We start from the raw sequence: 15474 nt of genomic DNA, 5'->3' as shown, positions 1-15474 counted from the left end.
TGACCAATGGGAATAGCTCTGTACTGCGCCTCATTTGAATTATCCAATAGAATCCCTGCTTCTCGCTTACGCTTTTTGCTATATAAGGACCCCTCTCCCTTGGCTCGGTGCGCTTGGCCTCACAGAAGCTAAGTTGTCCCAGGTACCCGTGTATCCAATAAAGCCTCTTGCTGTTTGTATCCAGTTCGTGGTTTCGCTGATTCCTGAGTACGGGTCTCCTTCTATGAAAGTACCTCTTCGGGGGTCTTTCATTATGACCTCTGAGAAACTAGAGGCTTTAGAAAAGTTAGTGCAGTAACAGCTAGAGGCAGATAGAAGAATCTACCAGCCTTTGGAATTCTCCTCTATTTGTTATCAAAAAGAAGTCAGGTAAGTGGAGGATGCTGACAGACCTGAGAGCCATCAATAAAGTAATTCAGCCAATGGGCTCTCTGCAACCTGGAATGCCTTTGCCTTACTTGATTCCTAAAGGATGACCTATCATAGTTATTGATCTAAAGGATTGTTTCTTCAGTATACCGTTACAAGAAAATGATAGGGAAAAATTTGCGTTCATGGAACCAACTCTTAAAAATTCACAACCAGTTAAGAGATTTCAGTGGAAGGTTTTGTCACAAGGAATGTTAAATAATTCTACCTTGTGCCAGCACTTTGTACAAAAACCTTTGAAGATAATTCATAAGAAATTTCCACAATCCATACTTTATCATTATATGGATGACATTTTATTGTCAGTTTCTAAGAAGGAAACATTAGAATGAATGTTTGAGACAGTGAAGGAAGTTCTACCTCATTGGGGGTTACAGATTGCCCCAGAAAAGATACAAAGAGGAGACTCTATTAATTATTTAGGTTACAAGATAGACTTACAAAAAATCAGGCTGCCAAAAGTACAAACTAGAAGAGATCATTATCAAACTCTTAATAGTCTGCAGAAACTGGTATGGGAAATTCTCAACTATAGACAATAATTGGAGTAGAAGGACATGACTTAATGCATTTAAAAATGGCCCTTTAAGGGGACAAGGACTTAAACAGTCCACGAATACTATCCACTGAATTAGAAAAAGAATTACAATGGGTGGAAAGCAGAATCGTGGATGCACATGTAGACCGTGTGGACCCTAATATAGACTGTATTCTTGTTATTTTACCATTCAGAGAATACCCTTCAGGGATTCTGATGCAGAGGGATGATAGCATATTAGAATGGATATTTCTGCCACATAAACAGAATAAAAAGCTAAAGACGTACATAGAAAAGATTTCTGATTTGATTCTAAAGGGCAAATTAAGACTTCAAAACTGACTGGAAAAGACCCAGCAGAAATTATATTACCTTTAAATAATGAGGAAATTTCCTCCTTATGGAAGGACAATGAGTACTGGCAGATAGCTTTTACTGATTTTTTTGGGAACAATTAGCAACAATTACTCTAATACTGAAAAAAATAAATTCATAAAAAAGACAATCTGGATCCTTCCCCATATTGTAAGAAAAACCTATTTCTGGAGTTCTTACCTTCTACACTGATGCGAACAAATCAGGTAAGGCAGGATATAAATCAGGAAAGATAAGTGAAGTAGTTCAAAATCTGTATAACTGTGTACAGAAGGCAGAATTATACACAATTCTTATGATAATTATGGATTTTGCAGAGCCTCTCAATATAGTTACTGATTCTCAATATTCAGAGTGAGTCATTTTACACATCGAGACTACAGAATTCATTCTTGACAATACACAATACAGAATTAACTTCACTGTTTAGACAATGACAACAAACAATCAGGAACAGGAATATATATATATATATATATATATATATCAGATTCCATACGGGCCTGCCAGGCCCACTAGCACAAGGTAATGATGAGATTGATCATTTATTAATAGGAAGTATGCTAGAAGCCTCAGAATTTCAAAGAAACACCATATAAATAGAAAAGGTTTGAAAAAGTATTTTTTCCATCACTTGGCAACAAGCTAAGGAGTTTTCGTTCATTATATATTCTAGATATTAAATACTATAATATATGTAATAATTAGTAAAGAGTTTTCCAATTATGTAGGCTTCTGCTACCTTTGTTATCAGTGTCCTTTTCACTATGTCTTTCTCTTCTATAAAATTCAGTGTATTTGGCTTTATGTTGATGTCCTTGGAATTGATTCATTTGGAATTGAGTTTTGTGAGGGTGGTAGATGTTTATCCTTTTCATTCTCTTACATTTGCCCATGCAGTTTGACCAGCACCAGTTATTGAAGATGTCTTTTTCCAGTATGTAGTTTTGGCTTTTTTTTTTTTTTGGTCAAAATTAAGTTGTCTACATCTATGCAAAATTTGTCTGAAATTTCAATTTTATCCAATTGACCAATGTGTCTGTTTTTATGATGATATCATGCTGGTTTTATTGCTATACCTCTGTAATACAGTTTAAAATCTGAAATGATAACTCCAGGAATTCTTTTATTATTGAGTATATTTTATCCATCCTAATTTTTTGAGTTTTTTGCTTATATTCATATTTATTTTTATATATGTCTTTAATGGTATGTACTGTTAACTGTTTGTGTTTTAATCATTGTGATAAAAACTTTAATGGCTGTAAATGTATTCAAATCCTGATACACATAAATTTGTGATTTCAACACTTTTAATACATGACAGAATATGGAGATAGGCAAATCTCTAAAGCTTGTGGACTAACAAGCCTAGAATCTGCATTTGAGAGACCCATATAAACACATACAAAATACGAATACTCACAAAGAAAAAAATCAAAGAGATTTGCATTCAGTGATGGTTAATGGCATTTATAACAAATCAACGTGAATAGAAAGCTCTCCATAACAAACTGGAGCTTTTTTTTTTTATTTTTCCTTTTCATAGCAAACTCTGTTTCTTCTCCTTTAAAAAAATTAGTAACAAGCTTGCTTTACAAGCCAATCCCAACTCCTGCTCCCTCCCCTCCTCCTTGCCCCCCCACAACCCCCCCAAGTTCCCATCCCATTCCTGCTCTGCTCCCCAGGGAGGGTGAGACACTTCATGGGGGATCTCCAAAATCTGTCATATCATACCAGGCAGGGCCTTGGCCTCCTCCATGTGTCCAGACTGAGAGAGCATCCCTCCATGTGGAATGGGCAACCAAATTCCATTTATGTGCCAGGGATAAATACTGGTCTACTCCCCGAGGCCCCATAGATTGCTGAGGCCTCCTCACTGATACCCACTTTCAGCGGGTTTGGATCCCTCCTATGCTGGCCTCTCAGCCATCAGTATGGGGTTCCTGGGTTCCCCCTTGTTCAGGTCAGGCGTTTCTGTTGGTTTCACCAGCCCAGTCTTGACCCCATTGCTCATCACTCCTCCCTCTCTGCAACTGGGTTCCAGGAGTTCAGTTTAGTGTTTAGCTGTGGGTGTCTGCATCTACTTCCATCAACCACTGGATGAAGGATCTAGGATGGCATATAAGGTAGTCATCAATCTCATTATTGAGGAAGGGTATTTAATGTAGCCTCTCCACTATTGCTTAGATTGCCAGTTGGTGTCATCCTTGTAGATCTCTGGGAATCTCCCTAGTGGCATATTTCTCTTTAAACCTATAATGGCTCCCTCTATTATGATATCTCTTATCTTTCTCTCCTCTATTCTTCCCCTGACTCAACCTTCCTGCTCCATCAGGTCCTCCTCTCCCCTCCTCTTCTCCCTTCTCTTTTTCCCAGCTCCCTCTCCTCTCCCACCATGCTCCCAATTTGCTCAAGAGATCCTGTAACATTCCCCTTCTCTGGGGTAATGTGCATGTCTCTCTTAGGGTCTTCTCTTTTTCCCAGACTTTCTGGCAGTGGGATTGTAGGCTGGCAATCCCCTGATCCATGACTAAAACCCATATATGAGTGAGTAAATACCATGTTTGTCTTTTGTGACTGGGTTACCTCACTCAAGATGGTTTCTTCTAGTGCCATCCATTCCATTGTTTTTTCTCTGCAGAGTAGAACTCCATTGTGTAAATGTACTCACATTTTCTCTATCCATTCTTCAGTTGAGGGACATCTGGGTTGCTTTCAGGTTCTGGCTATTACTAATAAAGCTGCTATGAACATAGTTGAACAGATGTCCTCATTGTACGAATGTACATCTTTTGGGTATATGCATAAGACTGGAATTGCTGGACCTTGTGGTAGACTGATTCCCATTTTCCAGAGGAATCTCCATACTGATTTCCAAGGTGGCTGTACAAGTTGGTACTCTCACCAGCAGTGGAGGAGTGTTCCCCTTTCTCCACATCCTCTCCAGCATTAACTGCCATTTGTGTTTTTTTATTTTGGCCATTCTGACAGGAGTAAGATGGTATCTCAGAGTTGTTTTGATTTGCATTTTCCTGATGGCTAAGGATGTTGAGCACCCACTTAAGTGTCTATCAGCCATTTTAGACTCCTCTGTTGAGAATTCTCTATTTAGTTCTGTACCCCACTTTTTAATTGGGTTGTTTGGTGTTTTGGTGACTAGATTCTTGAGTTCTTTGTAAATTTTGGAAATCAGCCATCTGCCAGATGTGGGGTTGGTGAATATCTTTTCCCAATCCATGGACTGTCGTTTTGTCTTGTTGACTGTGTCCTTTGCCTTACAGAAACTTCTAAGTTTCAGGAGGTCTCATTTATTAATTGTTGTTCTCAGTGTCTGTGCTACTGGTGTTATGTTCAGGAAGCAGTCTCCTGTACCAATTCGTTCAAGGGTACTTCCCACTTACTCTTCTAAGAGGTTCAGTGCGGCTGGATTTATTTTGAAGTCTTTGATCCATTTGGACTTGATCCATTTTGTCTTGCTGACTGTGTCCTTTGCCTTACAAAAGCTTCTCAGTTTCAGGAGGTCCCATTTATTAGTTGTCTATCTCAGTGTCTGTGCTACTGGTGTAATGTTCAGGAAGTGGCCTCCAATTCATTCAAGGATATTTCCCATTTTCTCTTCTAATAGGTTCATTATGGCTGGATTCATGTTGAGTTCTTTGATCCATTTGGACTTAAGTTTTGTGCATGGTGATAGACATGGATCTATCTACAGTTTTCTACATGCCAGCGTCCAGTTATGCCAGCACCATTTGTTGAAGATGCTTTCATTATTCCATTGTAAAACTTTAGCTTCTTTGTCAAAAGTCAGGCGTTTTTAGCTGTATGGGTTAATATCAGGGTTTTCAGTTTGATTCCATTGGTCTACTGATCTATTTTTGTGCCAATACGAAGCTGTTTTCAGGACTATAGCTCTATAATAGAGCTTGAAGTCAGGAATGTGATGCCTCTGGAAGTTCCTTTATTGTTCATGGTTGTTTTGGTTATCCTGTTTCAACATCCTTAGTTATCAGGGAAATGCAAATCAAAGCAATTCTGAGATAGCATCTTACTCTTGTCAGAATGGCCAAAATAGAAAAAACACCAGCTTATGCCTGTAGAGGATGTGGTGAAAGGGGAACACTTCTCTACTGCTAGTGGGATTGCCAGCTTGTACAGCCACTTTGGAAATGAGTATGGCGATTCCTTAGGAAAATGGGAATTAATCTACCACAAGATCCAGCAATTTCACTCTTAGGCATATACCCAAAAGAAGCACATCCATACAACAAGGACATCTGTTCAATGATGTTCATAGCATTATTTGTAATATCCAGAACCTGGAAACAACCTAGATGCCCCTCAACTGAAGAATGGATAGAGAAAATGTGGTACATTTACACAATGGAGTACTACTCAGAGGGAAAAAACAATGGATTCTTGAAATTTGAAGGCAAATCGATGGAACTTAATGAGCTGAGCAAGGTAACCCAATCACAAAAAGACAAACATGGTATGTACTCACTCATATATGGATTTTAGACATAGAGCAAAGGGTTACCAGCCTACAATCCACACTGCCAGAGAATCTAAGAAACAAGCAGGTCTCTAAGAGAGACATACATGGTCCTCTGGAGAAGGGGAAAGGGACAAAATCTCTTGAGCAAATTGGGAACATGGGTGGATGGGGGAAAGGAGCTAGGATAATGAGGAGGGGAGAAGAGGATAGGTGAGGAGGACATGAGGGATCAGGAAGATAGAGTTGAAGGAAGAATAGAGAAGAACAAGATAGATATTCCATAATAGATGGAGCCATTATAGGTTTAAAGAGAAATCAGGGTCTAGGGAATATCTGGAAATCTACAAAGATGCCACCAACTACAATCTAAACAACAGAGGAGAGATTACCTTAAATGCCCTCCCCTGATAATGAGATTGATGACTAATTTATATGCCATACTAGAGCCTTCGTCCATCAGCTGGTGGAAGTAGAAGCAGACCCCCACAGCTAAACACTGTACTGAACTGGAATCCAGTTGCAGAGAAGGAGTGATGAGCAAAGGGTCATAAACAGGCTGATGAAACCCACAGAAACAGCTGACTTGAACAAGAGGGAGCTCTTGGTCCCCAGACTGATAGCTGGGAAACCAGCATGGGAGTGTTCTAGACCCCATGAATGTGGGTGTCAGTGAGGAGACCTCGGAAATTTATGGGGCTGCTTGTAGTAAATCAGTACTTATCCCTAGCTTAGGAATGGACTTTGGGAGCCCATTCCACATAGAGGGATACTCACTGAGCCTATACACATGGGTGTTGGCTCAAGCCCTGTCCCAAAGGATTTGACAGACTCTGAAGACCCCCCTATGGAAGGCCTCAGCCTCCCTGGTGAGCAGAAAGTGTATGGGATAGCTAGGGTGTTAGTTTGGGGGGGAGCAGGGAAGGAGGGGAGGGAACTTGGATTGACATGTGAAAAAAGTCTTGTTTTTAATTCAAATTAAAAAAATGGAGAAAAAAGACGATACTAGAAAATGGAAAGATCTCCCATGCTCTTGGATAGGTAGGATCAACACAGTAAAAATGATAATCTTGCAAAAAGCAATCTGCAGATTCAATGCAATTCCCATCAAAGTACTGACACAATTCTTTACAGACCTTGCAAAAACAATTCTCAACTTTATATGGAGAAACAAAAAGCCCAGGAGAGCCAAAACAACCCTGTACAATAAAGGACTTTTTGGAGGCATCACCATCCCTGGCTTGAAGCTATACTATAGAGCTATAGTTATGAAATTAGCTATCCTATTTTTGTGTATGTGTTTCCATATGACGTTGAAAATTGTTACTTTAAGTTTCTATAAAACTTGTATTATAATTTTGATTGGGATTGCATTGAATTTTTAGATTGATTTTGGCAGGAGGGCCATTTTCACAGTATTAACCCTACAGATCTATGATCATGGGAGTTAGTGCCATCATCTGGTATATTCTTTTATTCATCCCTTCAATGTCTTAAAGCTTTCATTGTACAAGTCTTTCATGTGCTTAATTAAAGTTACCTCATGGTATTTTTTTGAGGCTGTTGTGAAAGGGGTTTTATTTCACTGATTTATTTCTTAGTCCATTTGTTATTTGTGTATGTACTTATTTTTATGTATTAATTTTGTATCCTGAAACATTGATGAAAGTGTTAATCAGATGATTAACTTTTTTGGTTGAGTTTTTCCTTGGGGTATTTTATGTTAAAAATAATAATCTTCTGCAAATAAGGACAGTGATTTCTTTCTTTCCTGCTTGTAGCCTCTTGATCCCCTGAGTTATCATCTTATTGCTCTAGCTAATACTACAAGTAGTACATTGAATAGCTACAAAGAGAGTGCACAACCTTGTCTTGTTCCTGATTTTAGTGGAAACATTTTGAGGTTCTATTTGCATGGGATGATGTTGGTTGTCAGACAGTTGTAATTTACCTTTATTATGTTATAACCGTTGTATTTTTCATCTCTCTAGGACTGTTATCATGAAACAATGCTGCATTTTGTCAAAGGCCTTTTCTACATTTAATGAGATAATCGTGGTTTTGGGAGGTCTTTATGCCTGTTTTGTGTTACATTACTTTACTGATTTATATATACTGAACTCATTTCTGGCATGAGGACAACTGGATCATGGTGGATAATCTTTTTTGGTGTGTTCTTGAATTTGGTTTGTAAATATTTTATTGTGAATTTTTGAACTTATATTCACAAGGGACATTGGTGAAAATTTTTTATATGTATCTTTGTGTGGTGGTAGTATCAGGGTAATAGTGACTTAATAAAAAGAATTAGAAAATATGCCTTCAGCTTCTGTTTTTACATAATTATTTTAGGATTATAGTTATCCATTCTTCTTTGAAAGTCTGGTAGACTTCTTCCCTGAAACCATCTGTGCCAGGCCTTCTTTTTGGTTGGGGTATTTTTAATTACTACTTCTATTTTGTTAGGGCTTATGTGTCTAATTCACTGGAGCTGGAGTTATAGGTGGTTGTGAACTACCCAATAAATAAAGGTGATGGGAAGTGAAATCTAGTCATCCAAAGAGCAGTGTGTTCTCTTAACCACTGATCATCTCTCCAGCCTCAGAACCTCTCTTATTTAATATAAAGAAATAATAAACACATTATCAGTGACTGTGGACACATTTTTTCAATACTGAATAACCACAGAGTGTTATTTATTTTTCTTTCCAAACTATTTTAATTGGTCTACAATGCCATGTTTTATTTGCTTTTAATAAATCTATGCTGATGCTATTTTTTATTCCTGCCACTGTGATTTTTGGGCTTATGATATTAATTTTGTTAACTTTATATAGCAGAGAAAGTGACACTATTTATGAATACATTTTCAAGTATCATTACTCTTATTTTTCTGTAGAGTAATGAAAAAACCAGAGTGGAGAAAACCTTGATTTCTTGGATGTACATTTTATAGTTCAGCATGAATGATGATAATATCACATATGAGTTTAATTTAAAGAATGAGTTTCATAAGGGTAATAGGTTAATGGAGATAATAGAGAATCTGATTCATCATGACTTGTAGCTTTTTGATATAAATGCAATCCTTTTTACAGAGTCACTAAAAGCTTGTTTCACTTGCTTGTTCCTTAAGGTATAAATGAAAGGGTTCAACAGAGGTGCAACAGAAGTAGTGAGAACTGAAACACCTTTATTTATGGCTACTTCATCCTTAGCTGAAGGCTTGATGTAGATGAAGATACAACTCCCATAGGTGATGGAGACCACAATCATGTGGGAAGAACAGGTGGAAAAGGCCTTCTTCCTTTGCTGTGCAGAGGGGAATCTCAGAATTGTTCTGATGATGTATGTGTAGGATAGAATCACACAGATTAGGGTAATAATGAGTGCAAACACAGCCACAAGTATAACCATCTGTTCTATTACCCATGTATCTGAGCATGAGATCTTTAGAAGGGGGCCTGCATCACAGCTGAAATGATCAATGGCATTGGAGTCACAGAAGTCGAGCTGGAGGCCCAAGCTAAGGGGTGGGACAATAATCATTAAGCCAGACACCCAACATGAGGTGACTAGTAAGGTACATACCCTAGGGTTCATGATGGTCATATAATGAAGGGGTTTACAGATAGCCACATAGCGGTCATAGGACATAGCTGCCAAGAGGAAAAACTCAGTTGCTCCAAAGAGAATAACAAAGAATATTTGACTTGCACAAGCATTATAGGTTATGGTATTGTCTCCACTTGATATACTGTATAGAAATCTAGGAATACAGACTGTGGTAAAGGAAACCTCTAGGAAAGAAAAATTTCTAAGGAAAAAGTACATAGGTGTTTTAAGATGGGGATCCATCAATGTGAGGATGATAATAGTCAGGTTTCCTGTTACACTCAGCATGTATGTGAGAAATAGGAAAATGAAAAGTAGAACTTGAAGTTGTGGGTCATCTGTTAGTCCCAGAAGGATGAATGTTGTTATTGCTGAGTGATTTCTCATTACTGCCTGTTGGAAGTTAAGGTTTTATAAAGTCACAGCTACTGAAAGTCTAGCAAAGGATTGTCAATTCAGATGCCTGTATTTATTTCCTAAGTTTATATCATAACAAGTGTTGCCATTGCCTGGATTTTGCAAATGAGCAGTGGATATTTTCTTAAGGGATCATGTTATTGTAAAAAGATCGAAGTCTAATGAATTATCTATTGCCCTTAAGAATTTCCAGATGTAGTTGGTTTTAATTCATTATTTAGATAGGACTTACAAATCTGTTTAGAGAAACATTGTCTCAGACAAATTCTGGATAGTGGATGCATGTAGATATCTAAGAACATAAATTTTCTTCAATACTATTACCTGGATATTGCTTTAAGTATAAGATGTTTTTCTCCTGGAAAATAAGCAACAGAGATGATAGTAGAATTATTTTCACTTGAAAGATGTTTAGGGTGTGTCTATACCCATGGGCTTTTGTTATATATTTTTATTACTTGATTGTGGTCATTTGTTTTTCAAATACATAAAAGCCAGAGTACAGCTAATTAAATATTTATAGGCTATGCCTTTTTTCAGGGTCTTCTCAATTTTTTTAAAATACATATGATCTGATGGAGGAAAAGGAAAACAGGGAGATCCTTAGAGAGGGGGAGGTTGTTGTGTTATGTTTTTGCTTTTTAGGCTCCAAACTCTCCAATAAATCACACACAGAGGCTTATTCATAGTTATGAATGCCCAGCCTTAGCTTGGCATTGGTCTGTAAACTAAAATTGTTTTTAATTTAAATAAAAATTCATTAAAAATTTTCAAATAAACCTCATTGCTAAATGGCCCCTATTGCAATGTTAGAAAGATTTGAACTGATGTTAAATCTAAGGTAGGTTTTATTTTGTTTTAAATCTTAGGTTTTTTTTTTTTTTTTTTTTTTTGAGACAGGGTTTCTCTGTGGTTTCGGAGATTGTTCCGGGACTGGCTCTGTAGACCAGGTTGGCCTTGAACTCACAGAGATACGCCTGCCTCTGCCTCCCCAGTGCTGGGATTAAAGGCGTGCACTACCAACACCTGGCTCAGAACAAATGTTGAAAAGAACTGTTCTCCAAAATATACTTTGTTCTCACACAATACAGTAGTCAAAAACTAAGCAATTCATGGGCAAAAACCATGCATAGATATTTTATATCTCTAAGGAGATACAAAAATGGCCCAACACAATGTGAAATGATTAGTAACTATCGGAAAAACACAAGTCAAAACCATCAAGGGATGCTACTTCGTATGACTAGGATACTATTAGCAACACACACACACACACACACACACACACACACACACACACACACATATATATATTCATGTGGATATGTAGAATTTGGAACCTTATACAATGTTAATGGGAACCACCTGCAGGAAATGTTATTAAAAACTGCATGTCTCTGATAATGTGTGGCTCCTAGCAGTGGAATCAGAACCTGTCCCTGGTGCTTGAGCTGGTTTTGGGAACATATTCCCCTTGCTGGGTTGCCTGGCCTAGCCTTGATGTGGGGGGGGGGAGACTTGGTTCTACCTCAACTCGATGTGCCATGCTTTGTTGATGCCCATGGTAAGCCTGCCCCTTTCTAAATGGAGGAGGAGTGGATGGGGGGTAGAGGGGAGGCAGGGGGAAGGAATTGGAGATGAGGAGGGAAGGGAAACTCTGGTTGGGGATGTAAAATAAATGAAAAGAATTTAATTAAGAAAAAACTAAAAAAATTAAAGCTATGATATAATCTAGCAATATATTTTCTTGACAAATAATCCAAAAGAGTGAATTAGTTATCAAAGAAACATCTGATTTCTGCTTTCATTTCAGTGTAATTCATAAAAGGAAAGATATAGAAATAACCAAATATACCCCTACATATAGATAGTTTTTAAAAGGTGGGACATACTTACAATGGAGGAGTATTCAAATCCGGAAATCCTACAATATGCAACAAAGATGAACCTGAAAGACATTTTAAAGTGAATTATCCAGTTAGAGATGAATAAATCTGAGATATCTGAAATATTCAGTGTGTGTGTGTGTGTGTGTGTGTGTGTGTGTGTGTGTGTGTGTGTGTGTGTGTGGGGAGAGGCAACAGGTGAGAGGTCTTGAATATCAGTGGCTAGGTGTTGGGGACATTGGCAAATAGAGTGATGTTCAACATCTTTAAAATTTCAGTAAGGAGTGAGTGAGTCTAGGATCCTCTGCATCGTATGGTGCCATGATTTATACTTCCTTACTGTGCACTGAAAAACATTAAGATCAATGCTAGCATGTTAAGCTCTATTACAGCATATTAAACAAAGGAAAAAAAGCTATGAAGAAATACAAGGAAACTTTAAAAAATGTGCATGTTCTTTGTCTTCATTGTCATGGTGGTTTCATGGGAATATATAAATATCTAAGCTCATTAAAGTCATATCTATCCATATAATTATCTGTATGTCTACCTATAGTACTTCAATAAAGTTGTAAGAAAAGAAATGTATATATCAAAAACCACAGCACTGTTTAAATGAACTGTAACTTCCTTAATTATTTACAGGTTGAGACAGATTCTGCACAGTGGCATCAGTTCCTACATACACTGCCCTCAGTCCCTTGTGAATAAGCTGTTATTCAATCCTATCTTCTGTTACCAGCATCATTTAGAAAAGTTGTATGATGCTTATTCTGAATTTCCCCCAATTAGATTTGGGTGTTTCTTTAAGATGTTCCCCTTTTTCTACTTGATCCTTTCATAAACTTTAAACTTAACACATTTTCTATTTTTTCCTTTGAAACACTTAATTTTAGTATTTGTGTTTTATTGTATAAGAGTAAGTACATTGTGCCTGCATCAGAAGATAGACTCCTCTAATTTTCCTATTTTGTATTGATTGTAACTTCTCAGAATCTTTCTGTAAGTACAAGGTAGGGAAGGCTGTGATATAAAAGTCATGCTTATTTTATAATCTTGGTTTCCATTGTCTTTTCCCTGAACCCCATGCTTCCTTTTGCCTGGCTCCTGAGGCACAGTGATGGTGTACATTTATTTATAACATGGAGTGGTTTAACCTGACACCTTCTTGGCTCTTTTCCTGAGGAGTGAAGAACTCTCTATCCTTCTTACAATAGAGGATATCACTTAATTTTATGTTGCCTGTTTCCCTTTAATTGTTGGAAAACAAGAAACAATTAATTTCAAATGAAATTATCTTCTCTGGTGTCTTCCACTTGCCTAGGAGTTGGTCAGGCTCCATGTCTTAAAGTATTTAATTTGTACTAAAGATTTGTCAGTAATTTTATTAATGCTATACCATTAACTTCCAAAAGTGCCTGCAGTTGACTAAGTTGCTAAATGTATGTAATTCTGTAAATATTATCAAAATATTTCTCACAGATATCTATTCCAAAGTCAGTCAGCACCCCTACATTCTCACCAGGAAATAGAGAGTAAGTTTTGATAGTAATGCAAAAATTAGAAACTAGAAAATTTTGAAGTATGATGCTCAAGAGTATCATAAAAGAGTAATATATGAGAATCACTTAGGCAAGAAAATCATTGCTGTTGAACTTTGACATTATCATGTATGTCCTCCATCACTGCATCCTATATCATAAGAAGTCAACTAATTCACACACACACACACACACACACACCTTATAATCAAGACACAAATAGAGGACTATTATTTGTTGCTCCTTTTACCTGTGTTAATTTCTCATGTTGATATCATTTCTGACTCTTATGGATATTTTTCAGCAAAAGAAAAGGCTGGACCTCTGATTATGGAATGATATACATCCAGCATTAATTATTTATAGCAGTAGCAATGAATATTTACATCCCCTGCAAGCACAGTCTCCAGGGTTCTTACTAGTTTTTCATCATTGAATGAAGTGATCATGTCTCCCAGGAGATAACAATTAGTTTGCTGTACAAATGATGTTTTACTTACTGTGTTCTTAAAAATATTTCTGCAAATAATGTGAGCCCTCTGGGTGTGGAAAAACAAATTATTCCTTCTTAAAGATATGTGTCTTATAAACCTCACAGGGTACATATAGCACAGCTCAGTTCCTTTTCAAGAGATCATTGCAGGAAATGGACAATTACACAAAAAACGTAGGGGATTGTTGCTGACCTGATAGAACTGGTATTGACATGCTGACAAAGCAGACTAACCAGTGCCACCCAACTACAGTCTGCTGCAGCCTGCCACATGCATTAGCTTCTGGTGACTCTCGAAAGGGTTTTCATGAAATCCAGAAAATACAAGTTATTATTTTGGATATCACTTAGTTCCCCTAGGACTGGCTTTATTGTTACCCCCTCTGGAAAACAATTATTCATTATTTTTTATTTTACCTTTTTATAATTTATTTATTCTTTTAAATCTCATTTTACATTTCAACCACAGCTCTCCCTCTCACCCTTCTTCCCACCCCCACCTAACCCACTCCCAGTCTATTCAATTTTCAATTATTAGTTATAATTTCCTTGTATTAAATTGTACTTGCTAAAAGTACATTTGTTTATCTTTTCCTCATTAGGTGCTGGCAGCCACTGACATCTTTACATTCTGAATAGTTTTGCCTTTTCCAGAATATTATTTAACTTGAATCACATTTTATGCTTTCTTTTCAGGTATACTTTCATCACTTAGCAGTGTTCATTCAAGGGTCATTTATGTATGTTTTGATTTAATTTCTTAATTGCTTTACTTACTGAAAAATAGTTTTGTATGCCTCCAACTATTTTTTAAAATCCATTCATCTATTAATGAGCATACTGAATGCTTCTAGTTGGAGCAGGTGTCAATAAAGCTGTTAAAAACTGGGCATATAGTTTTCATATAAACAAAGGCTTTATTTTTAAAATAATTTAAAAATTAAAATATGACTATTTCCCACTTTCCCCCACTCCCTCTCAAGTTCACAATCTACTAATCTTTAATTATATACACACACATATATATGTACGTGAATAAATATGAATACATCCCATTGAATACCTTTAATGTTGCTTGTATGTATATGTTTTTAGGACTAACTACTTGGTATTGGATAAGCAGTTATCCCTAGAAGTCATCCCTTCCCAGAAGTTGTTAATTGTCTGTTGTTCTTCATCTAGGAGTGGAGCTCCATGAGATTTCCCCATCCATGTTGACATGTCAATTGGTTTTGTTACTGTTAAGGTCTTGTTTAGACAGCCATATTGTTGAGATTATATGAGTATCATTTTCCTGTCATAGCTAGAAGACACAATCTAATGGCAAACTTACTGGTCCACTGGATTTTGTAATTTTCCATCCCCTCTCTCATCATGCTCCCTGATTCTTAGGTGTGGGAGTGTTTTTGTGGATATATCATTTTGGGTTCGGCAGTCTATGATCAGTTATTCTCTGTGTTTTGACCATTGTGATTGTCTCCGGTGGTCTCTGTTTTTCTTGTAAAGAAGCTTCTTATAAGCAATGTGTGATCTACACTTTCTTGTGGATTTATAAGTTTAATATTTAGAATGCAGTTGGGAAGTACACTCATTTATGAAAGTGACAATTGTAGGTTTACCTCATCAACAAACTCGTCAACAACTTCCCAGAGGAAGTTGGCTAGGTTTATAGTATTGTGTGATTG

General features: G+C 37.0%; 1 protein-coding gene across 1 annotated transcript; it reads right to left on the bottom strand.

Annotated features, from left to right (window-relative positions):
* Positions 1-8891: 8891 nt before the first annotated feature.
* Positions 8892-9842, bottom strand: LOC100772890 (olfactory receptor 6C2). Its single transcript, XM_027391893.1, has one exon. It carries the CDS (start codon positions 9837-9839, stop codon positions 8892-8894), a length of 948 nt encoding a protein of 315 aa, XP_027247694.1. The 5' UTR covers positions 9840-9842.
* Positions 9843-15474: the final 5632 nt, after the last annotated feature.

The sequence above is a fragment of the Cricetulus griseus genome (assembly GCF_003668045.3).
Source record: "Cricetulus griseus strain 17A/GY chromosome 1 unlocalized genomic scaffold, alternate assembly CriGri-PICRH-1.0 chr1_0, whole genome shotgun sequence".
NCBI classification, from domain to species: domain Eukaryota; kingdom Metazoa; phylum Chordata; class Mammalia; order Rodentia; family Cricetidae; genus Cricetulus; species Cricetulus griseus.
Note: the sequence above shows the minus strand (reverse complement) of the source record. Positions and strands in the feature narration are given on the sequence as shown.